Genomic DNA, 16863 nt, shown 5'->3' with positions numbered 1-16863 from the left:
AACAAGAAGTGGTTGAACATCACAGCTGCTATTACAACCAATAAAAAAAGTTACAGATTTCTACAGCATGCTTGATTGATTCTGGTTTTCCAGGTTTAATAGCCCTACATGTAAAAATAGCTTCTCAAACAGAATTCAGGGTAGGAGTCTACAACAGCATAACATCAATAGGAAAGAAAACTGGATTTGGAAAAAGTAAAGAGATGTGAATAAAACATAGACTAGATAATTCAACCTTCTGTAATTGTTGGTTACAGAAAGCACTTGTCTCTATTAAAAATAGAAAAGTGCCACTTGAAGAAAAAAGATGAAAGTAGCAGATGGCTAAAGATTCCAATACTTAGCACATACATAGCACGTCCAGTCATCTCCCAGTGAAAAGTACTGGGTGGTTAGGATGTGACCTATTACATTCCAAACGAGTTAGGGCTTTACTTTTAAACAGAATGGAATAGAAAAGTTAAAGGAATGAAACCACAGCAACACAACATGCATTTAAAAAAAAAAAAAAACAGCTTTAATGAGGTTAATAAAATAATTAATCTAATATATTGGGATTTTTATACTACAGAAGGATCTCTTATATGCCAGAGCACACAAAGAAATATTTTCCAGATAATGCCAATCAACCATCCACTGCCCCTACTGGAGCCAGACACTGGGGAATGTGCTCACAACACAGCAGGGTACAAACTTCTGTAATCACCTTCTTTGCAAATATTTGTAAATTAGAAGTGAGATTCATGCTAACTGATCTTTTAAGGTCACTTAAAAACTACATTTTTATGATAAAAGCCACTGATAAATATTAGTGGATCAACAGAACTTGTTCCCTGGAAGTTGGTATTTTTTTTTTAATTACTATATACCTAGAGATGACTTGCAGGTTGAAGGTATGTAATTTCCTAACAACTGTGTAATATGTGTCAATGACTAGTAAACAACGTTTAACACTACACTCATTTGAAACAAAGATTTATAACAAGTCTCTAGTATCTATAGTCCTTGGTTAATGTCTGATTTTTAAAAACATAGTTTTTTTGTTTTTAACATAATGTGAAATGTATATGCATATATATATACAGAGTAGACTGCCCTTCCCAGGAGACTGTCAAGAGTTTCCAGTCCGAATGATTCATTCAATCATTCAATTGAACAAATATTTGTGAGAGTTTACCATGTGAAAGATACCACACTAGGTATATGATTTCTTACATTATGTATTTTCAATGTGACACTAAGCCCCCCAAACACTGTTTTTCTATATTGGATTCTTTCCTCCTTCCTTTTTCAGCTTTTTCCTCCAAAGGCAAATAATATCAAATAATAAAATTAAAATGAATTATTATATATAGTGGATTTAAACAGAAGACACCATCCCTATGAATTTCACCTTTACTATGAGAAACTAAGAAGTATTGATACAAACAAGTTTTAAGCCTTTATTTGATGATATAAGTCCTTATTTGATGTGATAAATGGAAAAATAAATGGACTGTGCTATACTCTAACTTAACCACACAGCTGATAAAATTTATGACTAATTTATTAAACCAAATTATTCTGAGTCTCACAAATCTAATGTAATTGTTCAAGTAATTAAAACTGGGGTAAAATCTCAACTAACATCCACCTAAAAACAGCAAGCAAGTAATCTTGGTTGACATACAGCTAGTTACAACATCAAGTAGCTATTCCCTTTCTTCTTGGCTTCTTGAAAAAGGTTATTAAAATGGAGGCAACTTTCACTTGCCTTTATAGGTATAGAGGTGAAATTCAAATGCCAAAGGTCAGAGGTCAGAAGTAGTCACATTTTTCTTGCTGTCAGAGACTGACTTTTGGAGGTAGGGCACAAGAGAGAAGTAAATCACATTTTAAAAGTCTATACTCAAACTGTAGCATATTGCATCCTTGCTATACTGGCCTGCTACAGATGCAACACATATGGTCAGCTATAATCCAAAACACACAATAGAGTATCACAGCAAAAACAGACTGCTGACACGGGCATTTAATTTGCTCTTGACTCTCAATACACTAAACAACTATTCCATCCATTATATGTTGTGATAAGCAAACGTAGGATTCCAAATTAGATCCAACAATTTTAGTGTGGGTACTGAATTTATGTCAGTGATTTTGGAAGGCATCAAATCACTCAAGATTCTCATAAAACAGAGTAAGACCTAAGATAAACTGAATTGAGATTCCATGTGTAAATGTTCTTTAGAAATAAGAATATAACCTATACAGTCATAGTGCTTACAATTAATTATGTCATCGCTGTGGCCCTAGTAGAAACCTCCTCCTCGAAAGCAACTTTTATTAGGCCACATTTGCAAATTAGTTTTAAAGAAGTGGAAACTCGGATATACAACAACGTCCTACTATGCAGCACAGGGAACTATATTCAATGTCCTGTGATAAACCATAATGGAAAATAATATAAAAAAGAATGTATATATGTATAACTGAATCACTTTGCTGTACAGCATAAATTAATACAACATTGTAAATCAACTATACTTCAATTTAAAAAATAAATGAAAAATAAAGAAGTGGAAACTTAAAGGAGTTCAGGTAAACTCTAAATGGCCTAATAAAGTATCTTCAGTTTAAATGATTTCTGAATGGGTTCTAAATGTGTGTGGCATGACCAGTCAGAGATGCTGTAAAAGGATTTCTGAATTAGGCAGGAGATGAGGAAGACACTCAAGAAATCATTTCCAGATAATTACCCGAAATGTGAACGGATTAAATACTCCAACCAAAAGACAATGACTGGCTGAATGGATACAAAAACAACACCCATATATATGCTATCTACAAGAGACCCACTTCAGACCAAGGGACACATACAGACTGAAAGTAAGGGGATGAAAAAAGATATTTCATGCAAATGGAAATCAAAAGAAAGCTGGAGTAGCAAAACTCATATCAGATAAAATAGACTTTAAAATAAAGACTGTTACAAGAGATAAGGAAGGACACTAGATAATGATCGAGGGATCAATCCAAGAAGAAAACATAACAATTATAAATATTTATGCACCCAACATAGGAGCACCTCAATACATAAGGCAAATGCTAACAGCCATAAAAGGGGAAATTGACAGTAACACAATAATAGTGGGGGACTTTAACACCCCACTTACAACAATGGACAGATTATCCAGAGAAAATAAATAAGGAAACACAAGCTTTAAATGACACAATAGACCAGACAGATTTAATTGATATTTATAGGACATTCCACCTGAAAGTGGAAGAATACACTTTGTTCTCAAGTGCACATGGAACATTCTCCAGGACAGATCACATCTTAGGTCACAAATCAAACCTTGGTAAATTTAAGAAAACTGAAATCCTATCAAGCATCTTTTCCGACCACAAAGCTATGAGATTAGAAATCAGTTACAGGAAAAAAACTGTAAAAAACACAAACACATGGAGGCTAAACAATATGCTACTAAATAACCAAGAGATCACTGAAGAAATCAAAGGGGAAATCAAAAAATACCTAGAGACAAATGACAATAAAAACACAATGACCCAAAACCTACAGGATGCAGCTAAAGCAGTTCTAAGAAGGAAGTTTATACCAATACAATCCTACCTCAAGAAGCAAGAAAAATCTCAAATGAACAATCTAAACTTACACCTAAAGGACCGAGAGAAAGAAGAACAAAAAAAACCCAAAGTTAGTAGAAAGAAAGAAATCATAAATATCAGAGCAGAAATAAATGAAATAGAAACAAAGAAAACAATAGCAAAGATCAATAAATCTAAAAGCTGTTTCTTTGAGAAGATAAACAAAATTGATAAACCTTTAGCCAGACTCATCAAGAAAAAGAGGGAGAGGACTCAAATCAATAAAATCAGAAATGAAAAAGGAGAAGTTACAACAGACACTGTAGCGATACAAAGGATCATGAGAGACTACTACAAGCAACTCTATGCCAATAAAATGGTCAACCTGGAAGAAATGGACAAATTTTTAGAAAGGTATAACCTTCCAAGACTGAACCAGGAAGAAATAGAAAATATGAACAGACCTATCACAAGTAATGAAATTGAAACTGTGATTAAAAATCTTCCAACAAACAAAAGTCCAGGACCAGATGGCTTCACAGGTGAATTCTATCAAACATTTAGAGAAGAGCTAACACCCATCCTTCTCAAACTCTTCCAAAAAATTGCAGAGGAAGGAACACTCCCAAATTCATTCTATGAGGCCACCATCACCCTGATACCAAAACCAGACAAAGATACTACAAAAAAAGAAAATTACAGACCAATATCACTGATGAATACAGATGCAAAACTCCTCAACAAAATACTAGCAAACAGAATCCAACAACACATTAAAAGGATCAGACACAATGATCAAGTGGGATTTATCCCAGGGATGCAAAGATTCTTCAATATATGCAAATCAACCAATGTGCTACACCACAGTAGCAAGTTGAAGAATAAAAACCATATGATCATCTCAATAGATGCAAAAAAAGTTTTCGACAAAATTCAACACCCATTTATGATAAAAACTCTCCAGAAAGTGGGCATAGAAGGAAGCTACCTCAACATAATAAAAGCCGTATATGACAAACCCACAGCAAACATCATTCTCAATGGTGAAAAACTGAAAGCATTTCCTCTAAGATCAGGAACAAGACAAGGATGTCCACTCTTGCCACTATTATTCAACATACTTTTGCAAGTCCTAGCCACAGCAATCAGAGAAGAAAAAGAAATAAAAGGGGACTTCCCTGGTGGTGCAGTGGTTAAGAATCTGCCTGCCAATGCAGGGGACACAGGTTTGAGCCCTAGTTCAGGAAGATCCCACATGCCACGGAGCAACTAAGCCCGTGCACCACAACTACTGAGCCTGTGCTCTAGAGCCCGCAAGCCACAACTACTGAGCCCGCGTGCCACAACTACTGTAGCCTGTGCACCTAGAGCCTGTGCTCTGCAACAAGAAAAGCAACCACAATGAGAAGCCCGCACACCACAACAAAGAGTAGCCCCCACTCGCCGCAACCAGAGAAGGCCTGTGCGCAGCAACGAAGACTGAATGCAGCCAAAAATAAATAAATAAAAATAAATTTATTTTAATAAAAAAGAAATAAAAGGAATACAAATTGTAAAAGAAGTAAAACTGTCACTGTTTGCAGATGACATGATACTATACATAGAAAATCCTAAAGATGCCACCAGAACACTACTAGAGCTAATCGATGAATTTGGTAAAGCTGCAAGATACAAAATTAATGCACAGAAATCTCTTGCACTCCTATACACTAACAATGAAAGATCAGAAAGAGAAATTAAGGAAACAATCCTATTCACCATTGCAACAAAAAGAATAAAATACCTAGGAATAAACCTACCTAAGGAGGTAAAAGACCTGTACTCAGAAAACTGTAAGACACTGATGAAAGAAATCAAAGATGACACAAACAGATGGAGAGATATACCATGTTCTTGAATTGGAAGAATCAATATTGTGAAAATGACTATACTACCCAACGCAACCTACAGATTCAGTGCAATTCCTACCAAATTACCAATGGCATTTTTCACAGAACTAGAACAAAAAATCTTAAAATTTGTATGGAGACACAAAAGGCCCCAAATAGCCAAAGCAATCTTGTGAGGAAAAAAAAAAAAAACGGAGCTGGAGGAATCAGGCTCCCTGACTTCCGACTATACTACAAAGCTACAGTAATCAAGACAGTATGGTACTGGCACAAAAACAGAAATATAGATCAATGGAACAGAATAGAAAGCCCAGAGATAAACCCACGCACCTATGATCAACTAATCTATGACAAAGGAGGCAAGGATATACAATGGAGAAAGGACAGTCTCTTCAATAAGTGGTGCTGGGAAAACCGGACAGCTAGATGTAAAAGAATGAAATTAGTACACTCCCTAACACCATACACAAAAATAAACTCAAAATGGATTAAAGGCCAGACACGATAAAACTCTTAGAGGAAAACGTAGGAAGAACACTCTTTGACATAAATCACAACAAGATCTTTTTTGACCCACCTTCTAGAGTAATGGAAATAAAAACAAAAATAAACAAATGGGACCTAATGAAACTTAAAAGCTTCTGCACAGCTAAGTAAACCATAAACAAGACAAAAAGACAACCCTCAGAATGGGAGAAAATATTTGCAAATGAATCAATCTCCAAAATATACAAACAGCTCATGCAGCTCAATATTAAAAAAAAATAAAACCCAATAAAAAAATGGGCAGAAGACCTAAATAGACATTTCTCCAAAGAAGACATTCAGATGGCCAAGAGGCATATGAAAAGCTGCTCAACATCACTAATTATTAGAGAAATGCAAATCAAAACTACAATGAGGTATCATCTCACACCGGTCAGAATGGCCATCATCAAAAAATCTACAAGCAATAAATGCTGGAGAGGGTGTGGAGAAAAGGGAACACTCTTGCACTGTTGGTGGGAATGTAAATTGATACAGCCACTATGGAGAACAGTATGGAGGTTCCTTAAAAAACTAAAAGTAGAATTACCATAAGACCCAGCAATCCCACTTCTGGGCATATACCCAGAGAAAAACATAACTCAAAAAGACACATGCACCCCAGTGTTCACTGCAGCACTATTTACAATAGCCAGGTCGTGGAAGCAACCTAAATGTCCATCAACAGACGAATGGATAAAGAAGATGTGGTAAATATATACAACGGAATATTACTCAACCATAAAAAGGAACGAGGGGCTTTCCTGGTGGCGCAGTGGTTGAGAGTCTGCCTGCCAATGCAAGGGACACAGGTTCGAACCCTGGTCTGGGAGGATCCCACATGCCGCGGAGCAGCTAGGCCCGTGAGCCACAATTACTGAGTCTGCGCATCTGGAGCCTGTGCTCCACAACAAGAGAGGCCGCGATAGCGAGAGGCCCGCGCATCGCGATGAAGAGTGGCCCCCACTTGCCGCAACTAGAGAAAGCCCTCGCACAGAAACGAAGACTCGACGCAACCAAAAATATAAATAAATAAATAAAAGACAGCACTTTCTAAAAAAAAAAAAGGAACAAAATTGGGTCATCTGCAGAGACATGGATGAACCTAGAGACTGTCATACAGAGCGAAGTCAGAAAGAGAAAAACAAATATTGTATATTAACACATATATGTGGAATCTAGAGAAATGGTACAGATGAACCGGTCTGCAAGGCAGAAATAGAGACACAGACATAGAGTACAAACGTATGGACACCAAAGGAGGAAGTGGGGGTGGGATGAATTGGAAGATTGGAATTGACATATATACACTAACTAATATGTATAAAATAGATACTAATGAGAACCTGCTGTATAGCACAGGGAACTCCACTTTGTTGTACAGCAGAAACTAACACAACATTGTAAAACAACTATACCCTAATTCAAACAAACAAAAAAAAATCATTTCCAACCTAACAGAGGTTATGGTCTAGAGTATGTACAGACTGTACTGACGAAATACAGGTCTAGGGCCCTATCTGCCCACATTTCCACATGCCTGAAAGCACCTCACACTTGCAGTCTGCCAGCCTGGTCCTGAATAGTTGGCATAGCTTGTGCATAAGCAGCAAAATTTGCAAAACTGGTGTCAGCAGCCTGGAAAAATCCCAGGTACAACAGCAGAATGCTGTGTCATCAAGGTTTTGATGGCACAGAATATGATAAAAACACAGACATCAAGACCCTGAGTCACAGAACAATTAAGAAGAATTAGAACCAACATGAACAGGTTTTGAGTCCCTTAACCTTGGGTTTCTCACTATCAGCACTACTGACATTTTGGGCCAGATAATTCTTTGTTTTTTTGTGAGGTTTGTTTTTTTGGAGGGTGGGGGGTATCCTGTGCATTACAGAATGTTTAGCAGTATCCCTGGCCTCTACCCACTAGATGCCAGTAAGACCTAACTAGTCGTGACAGCCAAAAAAAGTCTCCAGACATTTTCATGTGTCCCCTGGAAACCAAAATCTCCCCTAGTTGACAACACTGCCTTAACCTATTTATTTCACTTACATTTTCCTTTTTATGAACATACAAGTGATAGGTTTTTAGAAATTCAAAGTCAGTCTTAATGAGCTCTTTCAATTAAAAAATTCTAAGATATAAACTACTGGGTTATTATTTGCAGCAATTTTTTTCTTAGTGGTACATCAAATACAGTGCTTCTTAGAAATCGACGGCATTTTCATTTCAATGAAATTCAGCCACCCACCATCCTTTCCCCTTTATCATGGAACCGTCACCCTGGGGAATTACTCCTTCCTCACTGTGTAAAGTTTTAAGTACTACCCAGTTCTTCCCTACCTAGTGGTTCTCTAGTCTTCCTTTTGATTCCTTTCAACTATCTAATATTCTTCTAAAAATTTCCTTGCTTCCCAAGTCGGCCAAAGTTAAGTTCCAGTCTTTCAACCAAAAAAACCTAACTGAAACAAGGTCCTTATTTAAGCTAGCCTGACAGAAGATATTTCAGAGTATTTCCCTGCCATGAAATTCACCAACCTATTAAAAATGTTGGTGCTTCTCCTTACCATTCACCACATAGGTGGAGTGAATGGGGTATAGATGAAACAAGAATTGTTGAAACAGTGTCATGGGGATTCACTGTACCCTTCTGTTTTTGAAGGTGTTTTAAAATGCCCATAATAAAAAGGTTAAAAATGATAACTATCCTATAAAGAAAAATATCACAATGGAAATAATTTCCAAAGTCCTTTCTGCATACCTTGGATCCCTTACACTTACATGTGCCTATGCCCCAATCTTAAGGGCTTAGGAACTCAACTACAGTTATGGGTACATCTCGGGTGAAAAGAGAAGACTTGGAAAGCCAGGCATGTACCACTGACAGTCCAGGACACAAGGAACCATTTTCTAAAACTGCTTCCAAGGCTTTATTCAATTAAGGCAACAGATACAATTATCTATAAATGCTTTGTTTCTCCAAAAAGTTGCTTTTAAAAGACAGCACAGAAAACCTTCTTAATGTTTTTTCTGAAGTTTCTTCTCTGGTTGAAAAAAGAAAAAAAATAGCTATTGATTCTTCTGAGAGCTATCATACAGATAAACACATACTTTTTGCCAAGATTTGACAGCTGAAGGTTTGCATGAAGAAGCCTTCAAACAAAACATTTTTTTTAAGAGAAAACAATAAAAAAGGCTGTACCACCCTCTGCTCCCCTTAAAAGTGACAGAAAATAAATTCTTTATCAATAGTCATTTGTCCCAGGTTACAGCTAGGCTGCCAACCCCAGTCCACATGAGAGATGAAATCAGCCCTCACTGGCACCTTTTATCCATCTCATCTGCCCTTTACCTTTCATAGAACCGGAGAACAAATGGGAGCTAAGTCATGGAGGGGGAAAAAAAAAACCCACCACAGTGAGAATTACTGTAACAAAAGCCTGTACCATAGGGGAAGAAAGGAAGACAAAAAATTCCTATGTGAAATATAATAAGCAAAGTAAATACGAAGGCCTAACCAAAAACTCCTTATTAAAATAAAATTCAATTAAAAGTAATAAAATTTCAAAGACAAGGAATTCTACCATAACACATTGATTTTCTCTGCTTCTTAATGAAAATGGTCTGAATTTTTTTGAATATTTTAACTTCACTATCTAATTATATACTCCATCAACCTAACCCCAATTAAATAATTATGAAGTGCTGCGTGGGAAACTATTGAAATATGCGTAGACACTTTTAGCAGTACTAACTACATCTTGATTTTTAAAACCCTAAGCCATGAACCTTCTCTCTTTCCTGAGAAAAATGGTGGTCTTAATGTACAGTAAAACTCATGTCCTGTTCTACACGTTTCAGGCAAATCGGACCTAGCTTATTTAGCACTTCGTCAAAGAGAAGAAATGTTAGAGAACATGTCATAAACCCTCACTTTAGAGATGAAATATTTAAGGCCCAAAGAGGTTAAATTATACGCTGAAGCCCCTATAGCCAGTGAAGACTAGAATCCAATTCAAAGATTCCTTACATTAGCTCTCTCAACCAAACTAGTGAAGCAGTCCAAAACAAACACACACACACACATACACACACACACAATCTTACAAACCATCTACTGGTAGTAGTCATTGTGTATGTGAAAGATATTTGCATAATCATATAATAATAATAATGCTTTGTGCTATATGGAAATTTCAGAAATAGCACAGATGGGAAGCACTTGACTCTATCTTGAATTAAAATGTATCCACATATTTCTATGAATAAGTATATACTTTAAGTCTCTAAAAAGTAGTACTTTTACCAAAAAAAAATAATTATCTATGTTGTTTTGAACATTGCTTTCTTTTCAGTTTATAGCCTTTAAACATCTTTTTGAATCAGCACATAAGATCTACTTGACTGTCTAATATTCCACTGTAATAAAATTCCGTGTACCATAATTCACTCATCCAGCCCTCCATGATGGGCATCTGGATTGTTTCCAGTTTTCTATTACAAAAACATTTCAGTGAACATTCTTTTAGCAGCTATTGTTAGCAGAAGTAGTAATAATGACAACAATAATATAGACGTATACAAAAAAATCTAGAGGAATGAAATGTTCAAGCGTGGTTATCTCTGTAGGATGAAATTACAGAGGATTTTGTTTTTTCAACCTTACACTCATCTGTAACATCTTTGATTTTTTTAAGTGAGCATACTACTAATCAGTGCTACTTATTAACATGGGTACTATCTATAACATATAATATTATTAGCTACAATACTGTTAACCTTAATACCCACAGTAGATGATGTAATTTTCAATCATAAATATATTCATTAAAAGAACCTAGCCTGAGAAATGCCAGGAGAATCCTCAAGAACTACTTCTCACATATTGAAAAAACAGGGCTCAATTATTCATGCAACTAAGAAATACACAAGAAATAAAATGGTCATTTACAATTGAGTTTGGGAAGGGGATATAACCTAGGGCTTTAACAAGCACAATCCAAAACCACAAACAGCCACGTTCATACATGTTCAGCCGAATACAAATGATGAGTCTTATTATAATCATTCCTCTCCAAAAATATTTCATAAATATGACAAGTCTGCCAAAATCTGTCTCAAACACCATGAAGCTCACCGTTTCTGATTTTCAGATTCTTTCTTGGCCTGCTCCAATGCCAGTTCCTCAGCCACTCTTCTTTTCAATTCTTCATCAGAAACTAAAATCAATAAAGAGGGGAAGGAGATAAAATAAGTGACTTTTTTAAACAAAAGCATGAGAATACTCAGGAAGGCAAAGCTGAGACTAGATCTTAATAGGCAAAGTTTTGCCAGCTGGTCAGTGTCTCCTTGGAACCACCTAAGCATGGTGGAAAAGACCAATTAGTGCACTTCAGGAGAAATTTAATCAAGAGTTCCCTGGTGACCTAGAAATCTCCACACCTGCCAAAAGTTATAATAAACTCAAGGAGCTGCTTACTACTGCCCAGTGGGACTGAGCCATTAAGTACAAATTCTTTAAAATGATGTCCTACCATTAAAGTCTGACAACTGCATAGAGGGGGAGGAGAGGGTGTAAGGAAGGGACTTCAGAGAGGAAAATGACACCAAAACATTCCTACTTTGATAATTAAACATTTTAAAAAATCACTTATTAGAGAAAGAAAATCATTTGTAGTTACATTCATTTTTCCATGATTTACGAAAAAAAGGGAATTTATGACTCATATTTAAAACCATATTTTTTGGAAAACGTCATTCAAATTCAAGTGCCAACAATTGGAGAGAGAGACACAGAACAGTGCTGAGAACACGGCTGGAGCTTTCTAAATACCTAATGACTTGATCTGAAACATCTGGTCTTTCCAATTAGAAGATTTTGTACAACATGTTCTGTAAGATTCTTACAGCTATGATAGCAAATAAAAGAGACAAATTTTACATACTCTTTAAGAGCCTTCCATAAGAAATAAGCAAGGACTCTTTCCTCTTCACTACCCAAAACCCACTACCCAAAATTATGACCAAGAAAGCACCAGAAACACTTAAGATCTAGGAATACACACAGGACCTAACAAGTATTTCAACTGGTTGAGCCTATTAGACGGAAATTAGTACTGTCTCTGCTCTTCAATGACATTTTATTTGACAATCTTGCATTATAAGCACCTTGCCTTCTGGAATATGCAAAAAATGAATTACAACAGGATATGCAAAAACTTTAAAATTTAGCTGACACTGGGCAATAACAAAGAAGATATATGAAAGGTCCTAAGGACGTCTTCTCTTAATTGTGGACTATCAGAAAACAATAACATCAAAGGATATTATCAAGAAGGTGAAAAGACAACCCACAGAATGCGAGAAAATACTGGCAAATCATATAGCTAACAAGTGGCTTGTATCCGGAATATACAAAGAATTCTTACAACAGAACAACTGAACAGAACAATAAAATGACAACAAAATTAAAAATGGGCAAAGGACATAAATAGGCATTTCCCTAAAGAAGGTATTCAAATGGCCAATAACTGCATGAAAAATCACTCAACAGCATTCATCATTAGGGAAATGCAAACCAAAACCACAATGACTTACCAATTCAAACCCACTATAATCAAAAGGACAATAACAAGGGCTGGTGAGAATGTGGAGAAACTGAAACCTTCATACATTGCTGGTGGGAATGTAAAACGATGCAGTCACTATAAAAATAGTTTGGCAGTTTCTCAAAATGCTGAACAAAGTTACCATATTATCCAGCAATTCCACTGTTATGTGCTGTATATATCCAAGAGAACTGAAAATATATGTCTACACAAAAACTTGTACATGAATATTATGGCAGCATTATTCACAATATCCCAACAGTGAAGACAACCTAAATGCTAATCAACTGATGAAGGGATAAACAAAATGTAGTATATCCATTCAGTGTGATATTATTCAGCCATAAACAGTTATGAAGTACTAATACATGCTACAACATGGATGAATCTTGAAAACACTGTGCTAAGTGAAAGAAGCCAGACACAAAAGGTCACATATTGTATGTGCCCACTGATATGAAATGTCTAGAAAGGGCATATCTGTAGACAAAGGAAGTAGATTAGTGGTTGCCTGGGGCAGGGGAGGGGGGAATGGAGAGTGACAGCTAAGGATACAGGATTTCTTTTGTGGGTATTGAAAATGTTCTGAAACTATCAATAGATTGTAAGATGGGTGCACAACTCTGTAAATACTGAAAACCACTGAACTGTACACTTTAAATGAGTATTATGTTAAATGTATCTCAATAAAGCTGTAAAAAAAAAAAAGAATACAATATAAATAAAAAGAATAATGGACAAGGAATCAGAAAAAGAGGTAAACACTAGCTGAGGTCTGATCCCAGCTTGGGCATCAACAATTTGGGGTACCTTGGGGAAGTTACTAGCCTCTCTGGGCAGCAGTTTTCTCAAAAGGTTGCTCTAAAATGGATGTTCTCCATTTGAACTATATATACACTACGCTGCTGTTTGCCATCTCTCCTACCTTGTAGTCTATAGCATGAGAAAGAGGCAAGTCTCTGCTTTGAAAAGGTCACACAAAATTAATTAATTAATTAATTAATTAAAACTAGAACGGGGAATTGTTTGAGTCCGGCAAATCTTAAGACTTTTTTTTTCAGCATTAAACGTCCAAAATAATACAAATCCCACTAGAGAAATTACAGACAGTAAGAGCTCGGCAAGGAGTCTGGATATGGATAGCCTTTGTTTTTCGATTAGCTAGACTTTAGATCAATCAGTTAACCTATCTGACTTTTGATTTCCTCATCCAAAAACAAAACCGGGTAGGTTACATAGGTGTCAGCTGGCTATGAAGTTCTCAGCTATGCACTCTATAAGGTGATGATTTTCACATTTTCATCTCCTTCTTATAAACAAGCAAAACAACGTGACATTTTTTCAAGCTGTTCACAGCTGGTAGCTCTATTAGTAGCAAAAATTGAGACAAATATTTCACCCAATTAGTACTACCCGATCAAACTACACTCTGAAGTGTACATACCAGTTAGGATCAACACACAGTCAGACCATGTGTAAAATCACACAAATTCCCCTGATTGCTTCAAATTATTGCAGCAAAATTTTTCTCATGCAAAATTCGATCAAATTCTCAATCACAATTCAACTGAATTTCACTCAATTAAAACTAGGCTTCAGTAAGACCTTGGTATACCAGGTCTAAGCATGAAGCAGTGAGATCAGTTTTCTAAAGTGAGCTGATACAACATATCTTAATAGTGCATTGTACGCCTCTTACATAAGGGCTTGCTACCAGGAGAAGAGCCAAAATCAGCAGTGAGCTTTTCATGATGATGTGATAAACCTGGAAGGGAACGGTAAGGACTCCATTACCACATGGCAACCAGCTGGGTGGCTGGGAAGGCAGCCATGCAAGAGACTGCAGAGAAGGAAACGCGGCTTCAAGGCTTGTCTTCCTTCTCTATACCCTCCTGCCTCTCATGTCTGCCAAACCACCTACCGTGGGATGAGGTGGTAAATACTGATAGATGGAGATAATGGTGGTATCACCTAGGGAGGCCACGAGGGGAGGGAGAAAGATGGGAAGAGGAAGCACAAGAGATGCAAAGGTCAGGGAAGCTCCAGAAGCCACTGAAGAAGACATGCCCAAGGGACGGGCTAGTTCACATCACTTCTGGTCAGTCAAGGGACTAAAGCATAGCTGTCTAATGCCCTAGCTATTTCTGGAAAAGAAACACACACACACACAAAACTTTTGGGTCTCACGTCCAAGGTCACAGCTGAAATGGAGAATTAGCTTAGCTATAATGGAGAATTTAAAATAACAAAAGATAAAACATGACCAAGCATAAAGAGTTTAAAATCTAAAATAGCAATTCAAAGCCCAGGCAGGAAAATAAACCAGCGTGGTAATGGGTTTTGAGCAAATCTAAGTTTCAAGTTATTTGTTTTTCAATCAATAGAATACAGAAAGCAACAATATATTTCTTCTGATAGGTCTGGTCCAAAGTGCATAAGGGAAAAAGATATACCATTTGGAGACCACTATTCAAAATGGCTTTTCTGAAAACACTCTTTTCAGCTTCAGGATCTGAACATTCTCTCAAATAAAACTGTTATTAAACTAAAAGGTCAGTGTTTCAGGATGGACTACTTTAAAAGAAGCACAGAAAGGCCAACTTTGCCTTATTAGCACAGTGAGTTTCCCGTAGATCTTTGAGGACTGGCAGAGTTTGTGAAATGAGAAAAAGTAAAAACGAGAAATTTTCAAGCCATATAAATCAGATTGGCCACAGAAACCTGCAAAACTAGTTCAGGCTCAGTAAGTAGGGTTCTATAATTTTCACATAACATACACACCTCCCTTTTAAAATGTATTAAGACAAAAGGATGCTTTCTTCACATAGTTGTACTCTGTACTTGCTAAAATGTTCTCAGAAGCGATTTTAATTTTTTTCTCAATGGCATATGTATCTCAGTGAACACAAAGACTGGCATTTTGTCAGTTAGTTAAAGATGATACAACACTAACCATAAAACGTGAGAAAAAATCAAGCATTACAATTGCTTGGTTATAGCAAGTCGGCCCTAAACCCTTTATTTGAAACTACTATTGAAAATAAGAAATATTTTTATTAAAAGCAGCTCAAATTTTTGTTCGTTTTTAGTAAACAGCATTCTAAACAAATGTTTTGGTTAGTCCAAAGTCAGCTTTACTGACTGCCTAGCAACCTTTTGCTCCTCTTAGCCACATTCTAAATTTCTAAGTTAAATTCTTAAGAAGTTCTAAGAATCTCTAATTTCTAATTTCAGGATCAAATAAAAAAACTCCTAACCTTATACTACATGATTCTTAGTAGTCTTAGGAACTGTGAATACCATGGTCTTAATTCTCAGAGAAAGTGTAGCATAAATTTATTACACCTCACCTGTCTTCTATATTACATGACAATGTCCTAATTCTGTTTTCAGAAACTGGTTAAACGAGGGGTAGAGAGGGAAGGGGTGGAGAAGATGGGACACTATAATATATTTAAGACAGTTCCTTGAATAGTGGACAGAAATGACTCCAAAAGATGAAATGACTTTATGAATGGCTCATCATCTATGAAAAAAACAAAGACTGAAAATACAACCATGATTGGAGACTTACACAGATTCCCTGGACCTCAAGGGACATACCAATTTCCTTTGTAACTTTTTCCGCTATGACTTTCCCTTTCTTTCATTTTCCTAGCATAATCCTTACAGCATAATTCCCTCCCCAATTACAGTATTTCTGAAACAATCTCTGCAAGTTACTTAATAAAAATTATGGCTTGCCTATTAGAAAAATGTCAGGTCCTTTGGGATTTTTCCTTTATTCCATTTCTTTCTGGTTTTACCATTTACTGATACATACCTCGTCCAATTTTATAAGCCCTGTTATTTTCATATGCTAGTTTAAAAACACCAAAGAGAACTATGAAAATCTACTCTCAGAAGAAAATAAATGTATGTAATTGCATAACACAAGCAGCAGATTTTAGATAAACACTGGACTCTGCCAGGACTGAGACAGCTGAGCCAAAGCTTATACCATAAGATACAGCCAAATTAAATTTTCAGCTCCACAGAAATATCCATTAATCTTATAATTTCAATAAATTCATTAATACAAAAAAAGCACTGATGGTTTAAAAAATAATAATGGAAGCATCCATGCAATCAATGAAATACAACACACAGTATATCAGAAGTAAATGACTCACAGCATGTGGGTTGCAGGATAAATCTTGTACTGCTCCTTATCTTATAAAAGGTACAGAGTTTGATTAGAAGAGTCAAA

The 16863-nt window shown here is 36.2% G+C and overlaps 1 protein-coding gene across 1 annotated transcript in view; it reads right to left on the bottom strand.

Moving 5' to 3' along the window:
- CHCHD3 (coiled-coil-helix-coiled-coil-helix domain containing 3) overlaps positions 1-16863 on the bottom strand; it is a 281556-nt gene that overhangs the window by 211246 nt on the left and 53447 nt on the right. The window contains exon 3 of the mRNA XM_036862858.1: positions 11144-11225. Within this exon, the coding sequence (XP_036718753.1) occupies positions 11144-11225 (82 nt within the window). The remainder of the gene's footprint in view (positions 1-11143; positions 11226-16863) is intronic.

This window comes from Balaenoptera musculus, chromosome 9 (assembly GCF_009873245.2).
Source record: "Balaenoptera musculus isolate JJ_BM4_2016_0621 chromosome 9, mBalMus1.pri.v3, whole genome shotgun sequence".
Classification (NCBI taxonomy): Eukaryota; Metazoa; Chordata; class Mammalia; order Artiodactyla; family Balaenopteridae; genus Balaenoptera; species Balaenoptera musculus.
This window is presented reverse-complemented; position numbering and strand designations above follow the sequence as displayed.